This window comes from Periplaneta americana, chromosome 1 (assembly GCF_040183065.1).
Source record: "Periplaneta americana isolate PAMFEO1 chromosome 1, P.americana_PAMFEO1_priV1, whole genome shotgun sequence".
NCBI lineage: Eukaryota > Metazoa > Arthropoda > Insecta > Blattodea > Blattidae > Periplaneta > Periplaneta americana.
In genome coordinates, this window is record NC_091117.1 from 219817621 (window position 1) to 219839575 (window position 21955).

Below are 21955 nucleotides of genomic sequence, written 5' to 3' on the forward strand. Positions count from 1 at the left end.
ATTATATCTAGGTCAATGTCGACACTAGTTTGTCGGAAAAAATCAATACATTCGCGTCTGCGCACATCTCACAATTAACGAGGTATTGCACAAGGTCAGTTCCGCTCCTCAGTCAGATAAGAATAACATGAATACTTATGAATAATTTCAAGTTAGAAATATGGTCGAGCATAAAAAGTCGTATGAAACTTGACTATAATGGTAATTAAGACGCTCGTATGAAAATTATGAAACTCGCTTGCGCTCGTTTCATAAACAAACATACTTGCGTCTTAATTACTACCATTATAGGCTCGTTGCATAATGTACTATTATAACACTTAATGAGACTAAATGAGTCTAAAGAAAGCCACATCGTTTATCTTCATATTAAATCAATTCCTGTTATACGATGACGTTTTAATCTTATGATTATAAATGAAGATTCTCAACTTACTTAACCTATTTATAAAATTCATACCCCTATCGACAATTGCTTGACTTCCCTTTTCCAGGAGTTAACAATGTCTGTATGAATAAACAAACACGTTGTATAATTATATAGGCATATAGTGAAGTGCTTTGTATGAAGTGTCGCATTGTGTGGGGTAGAAACATAGACATTACGACCAAGTGAAGAGAAGCGAATAGAAGCATTTAAAATGTGGATATGGAGAAGAATGGAGTGTGTGAAGTGGACAGACAGAATAAGAAATGAAGCTGTGTTTGAAAGAGTAGATGAAGAGAGAATGATGCTGAAACTGATCAGGAAGAGGAAAAGGAATTGGCTGAGTCACTGGCTGAAAAGAAACTGCCTACTGAAAGATGCACTAGAAGGAATGGTGAACGGGAGAAGAGTTCGGGGTAGAAATTAAAGACAAATCAAACATTTTTCTAGATATTTCAATATAACAGCAACTTTAATACTATCGCATGAATTAACTTGCTCTAAAATTTTCATCAATCTGAATTATATTCTAGTTAGGTGTATCAATGGAACGAATCTAAAAGATACAAAACAAAATCAAAACTTAATTAATAGCTTACAATACAGTAAATAACCAATCTTCCAGATTCAATCAATAGCTAAGAATTCCTTATCCATCGGAAAAATCTGTACTAATAATACATCTGTACCCGAAATTTTTCTGGTAATTTTCGATTTTCCAAAAATAATTGTTCCTAACGTATATAATTAACCACCCTGAAACCGAAAATCGCTTTTTTGAAATTTTTGTTTGTATGTCTGTCTGTATGTTTGTTACCTTTTCACTCGATAATGGCTCAACCGATTTATATGAAAATTGGAATATAAATTAAGTTCGTTGTAGCTTAGATTTTAGGCTATATGGCATTCAAAATACTTTATTTAAAAGGGGGGTTATAAGGGGGCCTGAATTAAATAAATCGAAATATCTCGCTTATTATTGATTTTTGTGAAAAATGTTGCGTAATAAAAGTTTCTTTACAAATGATTTTCGATAAGTTTTATTCTTTACAAAATTTTGATACGACTGGTATTTAATGAGATAAATGAGTTTTAAAATTAAAATAACGCCATCTAAGACGGTGCAATGAATTAAGAACAAATGACTTCGTCTATAAGGGGCCTTGGACATCAACAATCGAAAGCTATTAAATATAGCCTACAGAGAATGTTTGTGTGTTTGTATGAAGTAATATCAGAAGCTAAATTAACCGATTTGTATAATTAATTATTATTTCACCATTGGAAAGTGTAGTTTCTCTAGATAGACATAATGCTATAATGTTATTACAGTAACGTCTGAGTAAATCGAGGACAGGTAAGATTAAAATAGCTTCTTATGCACAGAAAATTTGTTAGGCTATTATGTACATTCGTTTTCTGTATTTCTTAAAATAATATTTATGTACGCTCATTTTAATCTCAGAGAATTAACTTACAACGAAAGTGTATTGATTTAGTATGCAGTAATAGTACGTTAGCTTAGCAATCCATTATTTTATAATTCAAATTTTAACTATGCTCAATTGAATCGTGTTAAAATACTTAAAATATATATGCAATAAATGCAATGCAAAAAAAATTGAGTAATGAGCGAAGTAGATTATCTTGCGCTGTTGTAAAAGTTGTTCCCTGGATCAAACGTCCTATTTTAATTATGAAATTACTTTATATTTATTTCTAACAGGTGCAGCGGAGCGCACGGGTATGGCTAGTAAATAAATAAACCATAAAAACCTATAATTATTACGACCAAATCAATGGCAAATCTGACTCTAGGAATATATATATATATATATATATATATATATATATATATATATTATTCAGAGATATGGAAATCTCAATTAGTCATTGCTTCCCGAATGGAAGGATTACAGTGTTAAGTGTATGATATGGCTGACTTTCCACGTGCAATGTAAGAGGAAAAACGATGAACGATATAGAGAAAGAATGGAGAGGCACGACGATGATAAGATAAAAAAATTGTGAAAAGAAAGCAGGAGGCAACCACTGCATCTTCCGGTGACCATCTGGGAGGAAACGACTTCGACCAAAGGAAATACACAAAGAAAAGAACAAAAAATAAATAATAAAAAGAACAATAAAATAATAAGTATTATTTGTGTCAAATAATTATCTTTGTTTGTGTTAAGTATGTGTTTAGATAACTCCCTGAGCACGAGTTTTTACTCCTTCAGGGAAGAATTAAGACTGTAATTTTGTAGGCCTACATGTTATTTTACTAACAATAAACAACATCAATAAACAACAACAATTTCTCTTTCAGTTGGTGGTCATGAATCCCACATGCCAGGTGAGTGTCACGAAAATAGTTATCAGTTCACATTTACAGAATTCTGGGTGTCCGTCTAAGAGGGCGACTACAACGAACCAGGTGCGTCAGTCTTAATTTCGCCCATTTATCTTCCAGAATTTTCAATACATCAGCTGTTCTCATTCCTTTAATATTGTACAGGGTGTTTAAAAAATACGGGGCATAATTTCAGGTATGTATTTCCCACATGTAGACAATCAAAATAGTTCATTACAAAATGTGTCCGGAAATGCTTTATTTCCGAGTTATGGCCTTCACAACCGGAACATTTTTCTTTCCGCAGGTCTTTGCCGTCAAAGGAGACATTAAGAGGGCACTCTGACAGTTCATTCCGAGGCGAAGGTTACACTCAGTGTTGTGTAGGCGTTAGACTGTGCGACATGTATTCAAATCAAGAGCTGGCAGAGATACACTTCATGTACGGTAAGGCGGACGGCAATGCTGCGCTGGCTCGTCGTTTGTACCAGGAGAGGTACCCATAGCGACAATGTCCAGATCGGAAGACATTTGTACGTCTCCATTACCGTCTGTGCGAGTATGGAAAATTTAACTCTCCTGGTTTGGGAAGGGGACGACCAAGATCTACAACTCCAGAAGTACAGGAAGAGATTCTGGAGGCTGTGAACATGACTCCTTCTATCAGCACACGAAGGGTAGCGTTGAAAGTCAATGTTCCTCATACGACTGTCTGGAGACTGTTGAAAGAGTAGGTATCAATTGTATCCTTATCATTTGCAACGTATACAGGCCCTGTTACCAGCAGATTACCCTACACGAGTTAGGTTCTGTCAGTGGTTCTTGCAGCAGTGTGGTGTAAATCCGAACTTTCCTGCCTTAGTATTATTTACAGATGAAGCACAGTTCACACGAGATGGCATAACAAATTTCCACAATCAGCATGTATGGGCGTATGAAAACCCACGTGCAACTGTTCCATCTCATCACCAGGTGCGGTTCTCCCCCAACATGTGGGCCGGTATCATTGGTGATCGGTTAGTTGGACCCCATGTACTTGTAAACAGACTTACGGGGCAGGCGTACACAAACTTCCTGGAAAACACCATACCTCATATTTTAGAAGACACTCCACTGATCAATCGTCAACATATTCACTTCTTGCATGATGGCGCTCCTGCACACTTCAGTCGTACGGCTCGCCGGTACTTGGATCGTAGGTTTCCTGATCGATGGATAGGTAGAGGTGGCCCAATTGCTTGGCCTCCACGCTCACCTGATCTGAACTCTCTCGAGTTCTACTTGTGGGGCCATTTAAAATCATTGGTTTATTTGTCTCCGGTGCCTGATTTGGAATCCCTTCGGAATCGAATTGTGGCATGTTCTGAGGACATACGCAATACTCCTGGAGTTTGGGATCGTGTTCGCAGGTCAATGAGACATCGATGTGAGGTCTGTATTCAAGCAGGAGGTGGACATTTTGAACATCTTCTGTAATGACAACGACCTGCGGAAAGAAAAACGTTCCGGTGAATTTCAATGTTGTGAAGGCTATAACTCGGAAATAAAGCATTTCCGGACACATGTTGTAATTAACTATTTTGATTGTCTACATGTGGGAAATACATACCTGAAATTATTCCCCGTATTTTTAAACACCCTGTATTGCCTGCATTTAGTTTCCCTGAATTGTCCCTGATTTTTTTCTGTGATCAACATTTATTTTATACAGTATGAACTGTAAGTAATGGCATTCATTTCAGAGATTTATTCTTTGAGATATTTCAAACGAAAAAGCTTAATACAATTTTGCTCCTTTTTGCTTCCTTTTGAGATAAGAATAAATTGTTTGTAGTACTGTAGATGTCATAGAAAAGTCTTAAAATGAAATATTAATCCTTTAGAAAATTTTCCCTTTAATAGCTTGTATGCAAACTGTTGACGAAGCATAATTTAATCATTTAAATTCTGGTTCTAAATTCAACAGTAACTTATTTGTAGTTATATCTACAATTGAATGTAATAAAATAATTACGTATTTCTAACGCCAGATTTTAAATGTTCTTTGTTTAGAAAATAACTACGGAAGCGGCAATATGGGACTAGAACTGAGATTACAAGGTATGAATTCAACAAACTCGTGTGCTTATAGGTGCGAGTTGCGACCTATATTATACAGTATGTCATTTTGATATTCATACACTTGCATTATATAAATAAAGCAGTAAAATTTTCATATAAAAATGACTCTAATTGAATCTTTTGTTTAAGAATAATTTTCCGGATAACATTTATTTACATAAGAAATTCAAATTTAAATTAAAAAATGACATTCTCGTTCATGGAATTGCTTGTTGAACACCTGTCCGGTTGCGCAACTTCGGCTTAAACCATAACATATAGTAAATATTGTAACTATGCTGTTGTAAAATTGACAATTAATATGTAATGTATTTATTATTATTATTATTATTATTATTATTATTATTATTATTATTATTATTATCATCATCATCATCAGTTATCTCTATCATCATTGCTATCTCTGTTTTTCTTTCTTTCTTTTTCTTGTATTAGCTCGATGAGAGGTCTATATTGTTCTTTTGACTCTGTTGACCCTCTATAGGGCTTTAATTTAATTTGTATTATTTTCACCAGCGTCTGTATTTCTTTTTTGTATTTATATGTGCTATCTGGTGGGATGGAAGAGAAGGCCTTATGGCCTTAATCCTGTCAGATTAAATAAATAAATAAATAAATAAATAAATAAATAAATAAATAAATAAGTAAATAAGTAAATAAGTAAGTAAATAAATAAATAAATAAATAATATGTAAAAGTAAATAAAACCGACATTTATTTAACATTTAAAATTTAAAGAAACAAAACATATTGTACCTTTTCTTGTCACATTCTTTTTCATACATATAGAATGAGAAAAGTAATTAATTATTAAAATAAATATGTCACTGATCTTGAATATTTTGTAGACTAGCCCTTGGCTTTTAATTAACAGCTTCACATTTTCGCTGCATGGACCTTACAAGGGGTTCACACTTTTGATGGCTGATTTTTTACCATTCCGTAGCAATCTTCCTTTTCAATTTTTTTTTTTTTTCGAAGAAAGATGTTTTCTGTAGACCCTTGGCTTTAGATAAGCCCATAAATGTTCAATAAGTCTTAAATCAGCAAATTGAGGAGGAGTTCTCAGTAGCTGAGGCACGATTTTTTAATATTTTGTTTGTTATCTCATCATACCCTGAGGATATTTTTTTCTTATTTTAGATTATAATAATAAATACTTTTGACCCAAAATGCAACTCACTTTCTTATTCGTACGCTCTAGTACGTAATAGGCGTGTTTGCATTTCTTGCAAGATACAAACAAGTGTGCAACAGACAAGGCACAATTTGCTCGTTTGTTTTCTCCGTCAGGTAGTGCTTTTCAAGTTGAGTGAACATAAAGAGCCCAGATCGGACCTTAAGACGACAATTAGTGTCAATCTAGCCCTAAAGGGATATTTATTTTATTGGATTATTTTACGACGCTGTATCAACATCACAGGTTATTGGTTATTTAGCGTCTGAATGAAATGAAGGTGATAATGCCGGTGAAATGAGCCCGGGTTCCAGCACCGAAAGTTGCCCACCATTTGCTCGCATTGGGTTGAGGGAAAACCCCGGTAAAAACCTCAACCAGGTAACTTGCCCCGGCCGGGATTCGAACCCGGGCCACCTGGTTTCGCGGCCAGACGTGCTGACCGTTACTGCACAGGTGTGGACCTACAGAGATATTAAAAAATATATATATTCATACTTAATGTTGATTTGCTGACATGCTCAACAGTCAACTACTTACAAAAGAGCCGTTCAGAGCAAAAGTGGTGTAAATCAAAAATGGGTAATGAGGGTTAAAGTAAACATTCTGTAAAATACAATCCAAAGTAGCAATTAACATTCAATTAATTTAAACTGGATAGCACGAAGGACATATTAACTGCTACTTTGCGCTGTATTTACAGAATTTTTACTTTAAACCTCATTACCCAGTTTTGAGTTACAACATTTTTGCTCTGAACGGCTCAAATGGCTTTTTAAGGAGCCCTCACATAAGCCTGCCATCGGTTCCTATCCTGAGCAAGATTATTCCATCATATCCCACCTCCCTTAAATACATTTTAGTAATCATTGTCCTCCCATCTACGTCTCGGCCTCTCCAAAGGTCTTCTTCCCTCCGGCTTCCCAACTAACACTCTATATGCATTTCTCGATTCGCCCATATGTGCTACATGCCCTGCCCATCTCAAACGTCTGGATTTAATGTTCCTAATTATGTCAGGTGAAGAATACATTCTTATTTTGGGACTAGCCGTACCCGTGCGCTCCGCTGCACCCGTTAGAAATAAATATAAAGTAATTATATAATTAAAATAGGACATTTGATCCAGGGAACATTCGTGTTTGATAGAAGGATAAATCGTTTATTATGTTACTTAATTTAAATTTAATTAAAAAATTAAAATGCGATCATTTTGATCCAGAGACCACTCATTTGGTCATAAAAATTAGTTTAAGAAATACAGGAAACGAATATACAGAATAGCCTATCAAGTTTTCTGTGCATAAGAATATATTTTAATCTTACCTGTCCTCGATTCACTCAGGAGTTACTGTGATAACATTATAGCATTATGTCCATCTAGAGAAACTACACTTTCCAATGGTGAAATAATAATTAATTATACAAATCGGTTAATTTAGCTTCCGATATTACTTCATACAAACACAGAAACATTCTCTGTAGGCTATCTTTCATAGCTTTCGATTGTTGCTGTCCAAGGCCCCTTATAGACGAAGTCATTTGTTTTTTAATTCATTACACGGCCTTAGATGGCAGTTATTTTAATTTTAAAACTCATTTATCTCATTAAATATCAGACCTATCAAACTTTTTCACAGAATAAAACTTATCGGAAATGATTTTTAAAGCAATTTTTATTATGTAACATTTTTCATAAAAATCAATAATAAGCGAGATATTTGTATTTATTTAATTCAAGCCCCCTTATAACCCCCCTTTTAAATAATGTATTTTGAATGCCATATAGCCTATAATCTAAGTTACGACGAACTTAATTTATATTCCAATCTTCATCGAAATCCGTTCAGCCATTATCGCGTGAAAAGGTAACAAACATACAGACAGACAGACATACAAACAAAAATTTCAAAAAAGCGATTTTCGGTTTCAGGGTGATTAATTAGGTATATATGCTAGGACCAATTATTTTTGTAAATTCGAAAATTACCAGAAAAATTTCGGCTACAGATTTATTATTAGTATAGATTTCGTAACAAGCTGTTTCTATGGTGATGGATTCACCGTTGATAAAATGTGTAGAATTCGTACAAAATCATTAAAAAAAAGCTTTTTAAATGGACCAATGGACAAAATCGTTGTAATAAATTTGTAATGTATCAGATATTAGTGCATATTTGTATTTGTACCTCATTAACTATTTCTGCTTAAAAATTCGAGCTAAAGTAATAGTTATTTCTTTCATTCCTTGTTCTAAAGCTGATCTCGGATTTTTAGGCACCTAACATTAAAAATAACACAGGGTGTATCTAAGTGGATGTGATGTGAGATAGAAACGTTTTGAGCCCATTCACAATACTCGGAAATCTAACAATGGAAAGCTATGTCATAGTGAATGGAGAATCCATCGAATGAAGAGCATTGGAAAATACGTTAATATTTGAAACTGTTCAGTTGAACGTGCGTTTGGAAAGCGAAAACCATCTACAAAAATACGTAAGCGGTAGATAATTGTAATAAATGTCTCGAACTTCGTTAAACTTCAACGGCGAACACGACGTTCTCGTCAACTACCGTTTTCAAACACAACAACATTATGTTATAGTATGGTGTTTTGTAATGTTACAGCCACAGGTATTTGGGATATTAACTCTTAGTACCTAAAAATCCGAGATCTAATAAAATCTAGATATATGATTAAATATCAACTGCTAAATATTTGTACATTTTACATTCAAATCCTGTATCAGACATTACTCTCAAATGCAATGTTTTTATTGAAAGGAGCAAGATTTCAACGAAGTAACGTAAGAAATATTGTTTTATTTATAGGAGTACGGCAGAGAGATTCAATGTTTGGTGGAATTATACAACAAGGAGGAGGTAAGGAAATTTTCCCAAATTTATAAAATACAGAACTAAAGCAATTTATGATGAAAGAGTGATGGAACGGAGAAAAATTCTCTCCGGCGCCGGGATTTGAACCCGGGTTTTCAGCTCTACGTGCTGATGCTTTATCCACTAAACCACGCCGGATACAACCCAGACGCCGGTTAGAATCGTCTCAGATTAAGCTCCATCTCTTGGGTTCCCTCTAGTGGCCGCCCTCTGCACTACGTCATAGATGTCTATGAACGCAGGACCGAAGTCCATACATGTGTTGAGGTGCACTCGAATGAGTGACTGATTGGCCGGGATCCGACGGTATGGGCGCCGTCTTAAATACCATATGTACTTCGGTACATCAAAAAATATATATGATATGCGTAATAAATCACTTTGTGATTTAAGACGGCGCCCATACCGTCGGATCCCGGCCAACCAGTCACTCATTCGAGTGCACCTCAACACATGTATGGACTTCGGTTCTGCGTTCATAGACATCTATGACGTAGTGGAGAGGGCGGCCACTAGAGGGAACCCAAGAGATGGAGCTTAATCTGAGACGATTCTAACCGGCGTCGGGGTTGTATCCGGCGTGGCTTAGTGGATAAAGCATCAGCACGTAGAGCTGAAAATCTTGGTTCAAATCCCGGCGCCGGAGAGAATTTTTCTCCGTTCCATCACTCTTTCATCATATGATGACGCAGAATATCTGCATGGAAATACCATATGTACTTCGGTATATCAAAAAAAAAATATATATATATATACATATATATATATATATATATATATATATATATATATAAAGCAATTTAATTGTAGTTTTCAACTTGAACTCAATTTTTGTTACAGTAAGAGGTATTTTGGTTTTTAAAATCGATATTTGAGCATTTTTAATTTTAAAATTTGTAATTTTGATGTGACCTCTGTGATAGGATTACACCCAATTCGAGTTGTAAATGTGTTAAACTAATTAAGATTCTTAAAAGTGAGCTACTTCCATGTCCAGACGTAGTAGAAACCTAATTTTAATTTTCCACAATTGTTTTTAAGAAGTTTGATAACTGATTCTTATAGTAAATGTCTGCTATTCTTTCTCAAAATACTACAATTTACTCATTTCATGTATGTAAAAAATCCTAGTGTCAGTTTTTATAAATATAGGTTACAGTAAATATCAGTTATATTATTATAAATAATACAGTATAGTCTAATCTACAGAAAGGAATAATAAAAATATGTCTTAATAAGCCTCGGTCCCAAGTGGTGACGGGATTTTTCTCGTTGCCAAACTTCCAGAACGGCCCCGAGGTTCACTCAGCTTCCTATAAAATTGAGTACCGGGTCTTTCCCGGGGGTAAAAGACGGTCGGAGCGTGGTGCCGACCATATTACCTCATTGTAGTGCCGAGGTCATGGAAAGCATGGGGCTCTACCTCCATGTCCCCCAAGTGCCTTCATGACGTGTGACGGGGATACCTTTACCTTTTGTTTCTCCCTTAGAGCTGTTGTATTCTGAATTTAAATTATCTAATATTCATCAAATATATAACAATGTCTTACAGAATTTTTGTATATAAAACCAAAATATATTTAATTCGTATTCACATTAATATAAAGCTAATAGATCAGACAACATATGCTTGACAAATCCTAAATGTACCACAACTGTAGCCTATAATCACAGTAGGCTCTATAACAAGATAAAAGCTAAATTCCGAAACATTAAAATTTCTGATGTCTCTTTTTTTTTAATTCAATTAAAATTATTTGTAAGGAGAAAATATAAAGTTTAAATTATTCTAATGTCTGTGTAATTTTTATTATATTAATTAATAAAATACTTATCTTAAAAATTTGTGAAATGACCTTAGAGCACTCTGGGGGTTTTGTTCTAGCAATACCTTGTGTAGCTCGATCGCAGGACTTCATTTACGTCCCGAATACACAAGTCAGCATACATATCATAGGGTACCAGAGATCAGTCTCCAGTAACGGTTCTGCAATACTTGGATTCTTTTTACTCGGGTGGAAGATGCACATCCCTAAATTGGACATTCGTATTGCCAGATTCCACTTTTTCCTGTTTCTATTTTTTTCCATGTTAGACTCTCATCTTCCTCCACAAAATTTTGAGCTGGATGCATGATATATTTCCTACGTCACCCTAAATTATCTAGTATGAAAGTTTGCGTGGATGTTTCAACAGACATTGAAAAGGATTGGACAATAATTATTTGTAGAGATGTGATTCTTTTCTCATTTCAATGACAGTAATGTAATTTTCTTAGACAAAACTAATTAGCACACTTAAATTTCGATGCAAATTATTATTAATGACAATATACATAGGTAGAATAATAGTAAAATTTTAGTTCTGAAATTCATTTTTATATAAGGAGATTAAAATATAAATTAAATTTTTATTTTTATGAAACATTTAAGAAATGTACAACATGTTTACCAACTGATCTGGAAATTTGTGTGTACATATACTGTTATTATGCCAAATAATGTTTAAAAAAAATGAAAACTATAGGCTAGGTTGAATACGTTAAAATATTCAAATTTAATTTCACTGCACCTTTAATTTCTGAGTTTTACGCTGAATTGAAAGAGTGTGTCATTTTCTGATAATAACTCTGTAAAAAATCAGAAAGTTGAAACTAACCTGTTTTGAATGTCTTTACAGACTTTGCTTCTCAAATTATGAAAGTGGCCACAAAACTGAAGAACGTCGGACAAAGTGGAGGTAAGGAAAGACATCAGTGGAAGTCCACCACAGAATGTAATGGCATTACATTTCAACAACGTAACAAATGTTATCGTGATTATTAGAAGTTTCAAGTACGTGTTTGCACACTTACGTAATACATATTCTGCGCTCCAGATTTCATAAAAAGCATTTGAGACACAAGAATGAGTCGCATTGAGAGATGCATATTAAAATCATCATACACAAAGCAGTCTTAAAAATGAAATGCAAATATCGCATTAGCCTATTTTTCACTTCTCGAAATTGAGATGATGAATGACGCAATTTGCTTATATTCCTATTGGTTTATTATTATCTTTGTAGTATAAATTATTTCCGGCATTTCGTTTACAAAAACACGTTGCACGGTATCGATTATGAACACTTGTTATCATTAATTAAACATTAATGGCCAATTTGTCCAATTAATGTTTAATTTTGCTTAACGAATGTTAAATTTTTAACGCTTTGTTAATGTATTTTCCATTTGTTCAACATAATTTTGTTTCAGATAACCACTAACTATAATGTCTGTTAGCACTATTTTAACTACTCAACAGCAGTTGGTAATGATTCTACTCATGTAAGACAATTTTTGATTGGCTAAAATTAATCTTTAAATTCTATATTATAGTGAGTCATGAAACTTGCATAAAATGACAACCTGTTATAGTAGGCCACGCTCCATAAACAAACAGTTGACAAATGAAAGTTGTAGGTAACGTGCTGAATAATAATTACAAAGTAAGGTTATATTTCCTCATTGCTATTATGGATACGAAATACGAAAGAAATAAAATAACACTGATGTATTTAAACAGTCCAAAGTAATTTTTAAATGTTATATTACCAGTCATATGTTAAACATTCCCTACAGAGAGACACAAAATATTAATTTCCTGTTCGAACAGCTGTGGAGACATCGGCCATATTTAACTAACTGTTAAACGAGTTAACTGCCCGAAATCCTACATTTAAAATTAACAAACTGTTAACAATCTGTTAAACCAAACTGGTGTTGAAAACATACAATTTTATTAATTAACAAACTGTTTAGAGTTTAACAGTCGTTAAATTTTCTAACAATACTTTGAAAAACCGGCCATAAGTATTCTAGTTTAACAATGTAAGATAATATAAGAGCTGACAATTGATTCGGTTATTTCAGAAAACACACAATTCCTTTCAACTCAAGACGAGTTTGAAGTGTTTCTGACAGTAATATATGTATTTACACGTCTGTAGGAGAATTTAAACATATCGTCTTATTTTAAGTGATGATTTCATAATAGTATTTTGCTAAAGATGTTGAAATCAGTATATTTTATTGATATATTATTTTTGTAGCGTACCAGAGGAGCTGTAGTGTTGAGATTCAATAAGCTGTCAGTATTTTCTCTTTAAGATAATTTTGACTTTCTCTCTTTATTATATAATATGAAGGACAAAATATATTACGTTCCAAGTGTATACTTAAATATCTCTCGTTCTCATGAACTTGCTTGTACATACAAAATAATTGCAAACTATTATAATATACTGAAATTGTTTTGGATATTTCAGGCACAACACATGTCCACGAAATTTAGGGCATCCTGGCGCTCACAAATGTAATTATAAATATTGAAATTGTTACGAAAAATTGGCCCTAAATGAATAAGTAGGCCTACCTACGAACATCCAAAAAATTTATAAGTTACAGACAGTTTTTTTTTACAGTTCTCTCAAAATCCATAGCTAAACAGACGTGTGGTTCCTCAAATAACTGATTCAATTATGACTATGTCCTGCACTTTATTTGTCTGTTTCAGGGATGCAGCCTAACATGCCTCCACTATTACCATCTAATCCGAGACCAAATGTTCACGTCGGTATGTAATGTGAAACATCTACATTTGTATCAATCATTCTCTTATCTTCACAATCAATCCATGTCTTTAGATATAAATTTCATCCGTCCTTCATTCATTCAGTCACGCAACCATCTTTCGCGCTGTGTCTACCTACCTATTTACCAAATCACCCATTCATGTGTGTACTTATATTTTTACTTAGGTACACGTAGCACATTCCTTTCTCACAATGTACATATTAAATGTCAACTTATATTTTGTTACACATTGAAAGACACTTTTTCAGCTTTCCCAATGACGGGACTGCCTCATTGGACAAAGCATAATAAACATATTGAGTGAAAACAAAACAGAGTCGACCTGGTTGGCGAGTTGGTATAGCGCTGGCCTTCTATACCCAAGGTTGCGGGTTCGATCCCGGGCCAGGTCGATGGCATTTAAGTGTGCTTAAATGCGACAGGCTCATGTCAGTAGATTTACTGGCATGTAAAAGAACTCCTGCGGGACAAAATTCCGGCACATCCGGCGACGGTGATATAACCTCTGCAGTTGCGAGCGTCGTTAAATAAAACATAACATTTTTAACAAAAACAGACCACAAAAGAGAAATGAGGGGAACGAACAAAAGGGAAAATTAAGTACAGGAAAGTTAATAGCATGCATATAACAGGCCTAAACATGGTAAACAAGCAGATTAGACATTCGAGGAAAAGTATCTCTTTTTAGGAAACAAAGTACAGATGGTATTTTAAAATGGCAAGTGATCCTCTGATAGCAGTAAGGGAAACATCACGAATGAAGTCGTTGTTCAACTGGAACTTCTTGCAGAAACTGGCAAAGAGGCGAGGTATTGTGCCCCTAGCGCCAACCATTAGCCCAACTACTTCAATGGAGGTGAGGTGATATTTCTCCAAATAGAATTGGACTGTGGGCTCAAAAATTCTGCATTTTTCTGCGTGGACTTCAGCGGGCTGTTGTTCCTGTGTCTCGAACCTGACTGTCGGGTCGATAATGTAGGCGGATGTAGAGCCTGGTGGAATGGCAAGCATGTCAATTCGCCGACAGGATCCCTCTTGAGAGATGCCATGGACTTCTTCGTGCACATTGAGACCTTTCTTCCTCAAGGCTTCGACAATCATGGACCTGATTCTGTGATGCCTAGAGTTCCGCAGTGTCTCGCTGAAAGGACAGGCACCCAAAACGTGGCCAAGAGTTTCAATCTCACTGACGCAACGACGACAGTGGTTTCCGTCTCGGGACCTTCCTGGTATAGCACGCAGCGGACGAACATTAGCTGTCATTTTAAGAGCTTGTCTCCATTCACTGCTAGTGAGGCGATCAGGTTGTCGGATCCATTTATTGGCGGGAGTGAACTCCTTATAGAGGATGACGCCTTTCCCTTTCTGATTTAAAGAGCACCAAGATTGAAATGCTCGCTCCCTGAGCTCTTGTCTCAATTTTTTCACTTGAAGTGAATCAGAAGAGATGTTTTGAAGTCCAAGTTTATTTAAACAAACCCCAATTTCATTAGAAAAGTTGCGACAGTCCCGCAATCTAATGGTTCTCAAACATATTAGCACTACGGACAACCATCTGTAGATCAGTATTTTACCGGACCTCTTCAAAGTCTTCAATGGAATGATGGATAAGTCAGAATTTGGACTTATTAAGTGACTCTGTTATATTTTGGCACTTCATGGGCTGTAGCGCCACGGATTATTATTTAAGGGAACGAACAGGTGAAATTACTAAATCTTGCAGTTTTCATTTTTTTTCTCAAAGACCAAGGACACTAGAATACAATTATATGACACGTTTTCTTATTAAGATAAAATAAATGGCAGGAATTTTTTTCAACGTGATTTTCTTTAATTTTCGACGTGTGGAACCATTTATATATACATTAATTAAATTAATATATAAATGGTTGCACACGTCGAAAATTAAAGAAAATCACGTTGAAAAAAATTCCTGCCTTTTATTTCATCTTAATAAGGAAACGTGTCACATAATTTTATTCTGGTGTCCTTGGTCTTTGAGAAAAAAATGAAAACTGTAAGATTTAGTAATTTCACCTGTTCGTTCCCTTAAATAACATAAGTCTCCTAAAAAAAAGTACATAGCCATAACTTATACTGTATATTGCCTCAAAGGTTTTGGAGGAAAGATTGTTTATGCTAGAAATCACAATTTTACCTGCTTTTATAGTTTACTGTATAAAATATATAGGCCTTTCTTTTTTTAGATCTTGAAGAATAACCTGAAAGAAGTAAACGGAAATTTATTTTTCAGGGAATTTCAAATAGATTGGCCATTTTTTGTAACATTGACATGTGTAATTTCTCTTCTCATGCTTTTCATTTGCGGACGAACTTAAGAAATATATGTTAAAACGTATTTTTGCTGTACATTGATTCAACAATAGAAATGATTTCTTCCACACATCTGAAAGGCATTTTCAAGCAAATTACATATCTTATTTTCTTCATACATAATTTAAATTCTAACGTGAGAACAATACATCTCAAACACTCGTTAGGAATTTTAATTTTGTTATTTTTTTCATTTTGTAGGAAATTACGTTTAAAAATAAGATATATTTGGCATAATAATGAATTGTGATTTTGAGACTGATATCTCATTGTGTACTTTCATTCACAGCATATGCAACTAGTGATTCCTACCAGAACAGAGGATATGCATCAAACGGCAGGACAATTAGAAGAGGAAGGACTAGATCAGAAAGTTCAGGTGATGATATTCAAGTTATTTCAAATTAAATATCTTGCAATACGCGTTAGAGGATACTATTAAGCAACTATAAAGAGAATAAAGGCCATTAAATTTCATAGGTTCAAAATTCTCTATAACACATAAAGTGATACATTCCTATTTGATGATTTTGAAAACATTAGTAAAAATTGTTCCAAATGCAAATATCTATATATAATTTGAATTGGTAATGGAAATTACGGGACAACGGCTGAACGGATTTTAATAAATGACCAATCATTTTGAAGCTGGGAAACCTAAGTTTTTCCAGAAAAATAGTAGTTTTCAGTGAAATGTCAGTTTTCCTACATAATTTTCCTGGTTTCCAAAATCAATTTTTCGTCAGTTTTGAGAACTAATTACATTTCAAAATAAAACAAAACACACACTACAATAAACAATAGGCTATTACCTGCAGGATTGCTGACATATTTAGAGCTCAAATTCAATTGGTTATTAAAAGCTTCAAGACTTATTAAAAATTATTTACAGGTCTGATTCTGCGGTGTGTAATTTTCTGAGTACAGCTGTGTATTGGATATTAAAATCTACAAAACTTGAGGTGGTTTGATGACATTATTACCTTTAGAAATTAATTATTATTATAGTTAATGCCATGATGTCAATATATAAACTACAAAACTTGCGTAAGATAATAATATTGTTATTAAAATCAAATATTTTTATAGTTATTAATCAAATGGGGTTGTGCCTTTTTTCATATATTTAATAGCGGTGTGGTATAGATTCAGTATTGGCTCGAGGGAGCGCAAAAATTACAATTCCTAAGGAAAGACGATATTACTTACCGGTACTGATAAAATAAGAGGCCTAAAAAATTTTGTAGTCTTCCGATCATTTCAGCAAGATCTCTTAGCAGGATAAAATGATTTTACCCTATGCATTTCAAGCTCTACATGCAGCAGCTATACCAAGATGCTATGTCTATTGTTCGAAAGTATAGCAAACCTGACTTCCTTTATCTGTCACCTACAATCCACAATGACCTGAAATAGCTATTGCTTTACTCCCACATAAAAAAACCCAGTGATCGTCCTGACATTTTTACTTTGTTTTCTAATTGAAACTCAAAACATGAAGGTGGATAGGTTCAAGAAAAATATTTGACATACAAAAACCATTCAGAGGGAGTATGTTTCATTATTATGGAAGAAAATAACTTTCAAAATGTCTGGTATTTATCATTGAAAATAAATATGAATCATTTTTATTTGAACGTCTCAAAAACTTAGTTTGCAGCATTTGCTGCACAAGCCACAAATTTCATTTATATCTTTTGTGTAAAAAATATAATATATATTTTTTCTTAATTAACATTATAAACGAAATGGCGAACATCATAGTAGGCTAATAATAATCGTAATTTCAAATCATATTAATAAATTTTGAAAAATACCTTATATGATACGAAAAAATGGAATGCAGGTTCGAATTCAACAAACAAACTAAATAAGTTTACACACATGAAGTTGAAGTTGATTTCGGAAAAAAATAATTAATTTCGCAGACCTGTATAGTAAATAATTCTAAGTATAAGAACTGGCGCGAGTTTTCAGACAAATTGGTTATAAAATTACTTGTTTTATATTTGTTGTTCTGGCATTTTTTTCTCAACACAATGCGTATAGAACTTCAGAATATTGTAAAATTTGGAGTAATTGCTCCATAATCCATGATATTCATCAGTATATATTTATATTTGTATGTTTCAGAGATGTTTTCTTTGGATTCTGTCCCAGGACTCGATACTTTGCTCGGTAAGTTGAAATATTTCTATTCATGAAGGGTAAAGATATAGAAATTAATTTTAAAATTTCGACTAATGTGTATATAGAGGCGATGCAGAACGCCACCTACAGCCCTCTGGTCGATCTCCAGAAAAATAATTAAGCTAGACATAAATCTGCGTTATTTTCATTCCTGCTTCACCATAAGCTTCTTCAAGCGTTATTAAATTCTCTGAAAAAGATTTGTGCAAAAAAATTGATATTTTCGTGTTGGTCTGTCTTCCACATTCTGCAATGCAACGAACGAATATCACATTAACAACTGCCAATTGCCACACAACAATAATGACTATCAATGATCATGAAACTTCTACGGAAGTGACGTCGTGAATGATACCAACACCAGAAACATAAAAATCCATATAACATTATTAATTTCCACGAAAAAAAAAATCCCGGAACTTTTTGAACCGACTAAATAGAAAATGAAATAAAACTACTCTAATTGATTATAGATTTATTAATTTGTCACACAGAATAATATCTGTAATAGTGACAATTAATATTTAAGGAGAAAAATTCGCTCCGGCGCCGGGGATCGATAATATTCTGAATGACAAATTAATAAATCTATAATATTCTCATAGATAGCAGTTCATATGTCTGTACAGATTACTGTGCACTTAACTGCGGAATCCCGGCCAAACAAGTCACTCAGCTGAGTGCGCTCCTAGTATAATGGCAGTTGACATTGGACATATACGTCAACATATATGTCTAACTTGGAGTCAGGCCACAAAGGGAAACATTGAAGGGGAAGAATTCGATCCGGTGCTGTGGATTGAATTCGGCGTAGCTCAGTGGTCAGAGCGCTTGGTACGTAGAACCAAGGACCCGAGTTCGATCCCCGGCGCCGGAGCGAATTTTTCTCCTCAAATATTAATTACTCTGAGTTCTTTTCGCTCATTCTTTCAATTTTCTTTCTTTTTTTATGGATTATTGTAACATTTTGAGATTTTTTAATTTATTGAATGATTAATATATCATAACTTTGAAATATTCTACATAATAAATAAGGGCTTTCTTGAGTTGTCTGTATATCTTTTCTACAATAGGCTTCAACATTTCATTTACATAGCTGCAACATTACATCACGTGGAATATTTTATTTATTGAATAATGTGGAAAAAATTTTCTTTCAGATAATTAGTTTTAAAGTATGGTTTACTATATTTTTGGATTAAGTGGGTTAAAACTTTCCATCTGCATACGCATGTATTTTCTTTTCTTCCTCTGGCAATTTTCCCAGTTTGAAAAGTTCCTACTTGATGTTTTGTTACTGTGCCTTGCTGACCATAATAGCACTGCTGTCCTTATAAGCGTTTGTCTCTCAGCTGAATGGCCTTCCCTCGTAATGCACTTTCACCGATCCCTGACACAATTCCTTTAAGTTTTTAAAATTTTTTGGCAACTCATGTTAAATTCTGGAATATCAGAGGTCTCTGCAAACACAAGACTTTTTTTTTATTGATAAGAACATCTCCTTCGAACAGTTGTTCATGAAAACAGAATCATAGGATCATAATACAATTGTTAAACATTAAATCCACAATTTACAAATATTTTGTATTACATTCTCTGTCTCCTACAGGTTCCATCGGGTGAACTGGAACAATTTCAGTTAAATTTCAAAAGGGAGTATTGCCGATTCTTCCCAACAGAATGGCCTACTAGAATTTTGTGGACGTACCAGAGGACAACACTTCAAATCATGGCCACACCTATTCATTTGCATGATGAGAATAAAAAATGAACCTAGAAATTAAATATATTATGTACACTAGACTAAATGAAGTATTTATGTAAAATAAAAGATGTTGAATAATAGACCACGAAGAAGTAAGGTTTTAATTAATTCAACTGTAACAGAACGAATTTCAAGTTATCATTGAAACTTGAGTAAACATCTTCGGAATTTAGGTGGTAACAGCCTGTGTATGTTGACACCGAATTAAAAAATAACTTTGGAAAACCGGGAAGATGATGGTCTACTGAACTACTACAGACCAAGTCACTTAAATCATAAGATAGTGATTTGATAATCATGATTCTAAAGACGATGATTGTGATGATAATGACGATGATAATTCACTTGCACAACAATCTAGAGTAACATACAAGATGATAAAATTTAATACTGAGTTAAAAGAGAATTCTATAGGTAACTAATTCCAAATCAATCTGCAGTAATTTCTGTTACATTCAATCGAGCCCGATAAATAGGCCTATGTTATTAAAATTGTCCCGCGCCGTGGCGTCGCGGTCTAAGGCATCCTGCCTAAGACTCGCGTTGCGGAATGCGCGCTGGTTCGAGTCCTCATGGGGGAAGAAATTTTCTGATGAAATTTCGGCCAGTGTATGGGACCGGTGCCCACCCAGCATCGTGATGCACTTGGGAAGCTACGATAGGTAGCGAAATCCGGTTACGCAAACCAGCTATAACGGCTGGGGGGCTCATCGTGCTAACCACACGATACCTCCATTCTGGTTGGATGATCGTCCACCTCTGCTTCGGCATGTGGGCGTGAGGCCAACAGCCGGCTGGTAGGTCTTGGCCCTTCATGGGCTGTAGCGCCACGGATTATTATTATTATTATTAAAATACATTTATGTAAAACTTCCCTCTAACGAGAGAGTGGATATGTCTTATACAGAGTTGGCCACTGCGTGGGGATAGATTTCATTAAGCTGAGGAATGTGAACTCAACAATTGATGAATATGTTTGTTTGTTTGTTTGTTCGTTTATTTATGTATTTATTTAATTACTGATTTATTTATTTATTTTATTTAATGATTTACTTATTTACTTATTTATTTATTTACTTATTTACTTATTTATTTACTTACTTATTTATTTATTCATTCATTCATCCATCCATCCATCCACCCATCCATCCATCCATCCAAGGTGATATGTAACTGCTTAAATTGGTAATAGTTGGGTGAAATAGAAGTACTTATAAGTTAGATTTACTTTTGCTTATCGTAGGCGTTATTATAGAATAGTTTTTATTTATAGTCCTAGGTTTATTGCATCTATTTATTTATAGTCAGAAATAAATTTAGGTTTATTTTATTTTATTTTACTTCTTTTATTTTGTTGCTGTAATTATTGTATAATTGTAATGATATTATTGTATATTATATATCACTGCCACCGGATGTATACCCAATTGTAGTGTTAATACATACATACATACATACATACATACATACATACATACATACATACATACATACATACATACATACATACATACATACATACATACATACATACATACATACATACACTGGTGGCCATAATTCTGGAAACTTTTTGTTTCTGTACTGAATTATTATAACATTTGTATTAATTCACAGATTTATACAATAGAAAATGTTATTCGTGACTGACCCGTTACCGATGGGGTTATAATAAAGGTATTATATTAAATCCTGACTATTTTAACAATAAATTATCATTACTAAGCGGGAAATTATGTTCTTGTCGTTTAAGATCTAAATATTAATTTCAGATTTCATTATAATTTCCCATTATTTACTGTTATAAAATCTAATCCATTGTTGAGTTTATGATTATTGTTGATCAGTAGAAGTATTGTTGAGCACTGGTAGCATAAAATATGGACATTATTAATTTGTTTCTATCATTAGTCTGACTTAAGATTTCGTTAGGTGAACACCTGATTGCTTTACAACAAACTTTATTGATCATTTTATCACAGTGGCTCCACGAAAGGACTGAACGCCTTCTAGGGCAGCCATACTTCGAGAAGAAGGCTACACAATCAAGGAAATTG

At 34.0% G+C, this 21955-nt stretch overlaps 2 protein-coding genes across 2 annotated transcripts in view; both read left to right on the forward strand.

Moving 5' to 3' along the window:
- The window catches only part of LOC138696235 (uncharacterized), an 89719-nt gene extending 86877 nt beyond the window's left edge, over positions 1–2842 (forward strand). Inside the window, exon 35 of the mRNA XM_069820950.1 lies at positions 2757–2842. Coding sequence (XP_069677051.1) covers positions 2757–2842 — 86 coding nt within the window. The remainder of the gene's footprint in view (positions 1–2756) is intronic.
- A 1968-nt stretch (positions 2843–4810) lies between these two features.
- Positions 4811–19980, forward strand: LOC138709735 (uncharacterized). Its single transcript, XM_069840612.1, has 7 exons — positions 4811–4880; positions 8911–8961; positions 11656–11715; positions 13530–13589; positions 16233–16322; positions 18077–18121; positions 19743–19980. The coding sequence occupies exons 1-7, from the start codon at positions 4856–4858 to the stop codon at positions 19754–19756; spliced, it is 345 nt and encodes a 114-aa protein (XP_069696713.1). The 5' UTR covers positions 4811–4855; the 3' UTR covers positions 19757–19980.
- Positions 19981–21955: the final 1975 nt, after the last annotated feature.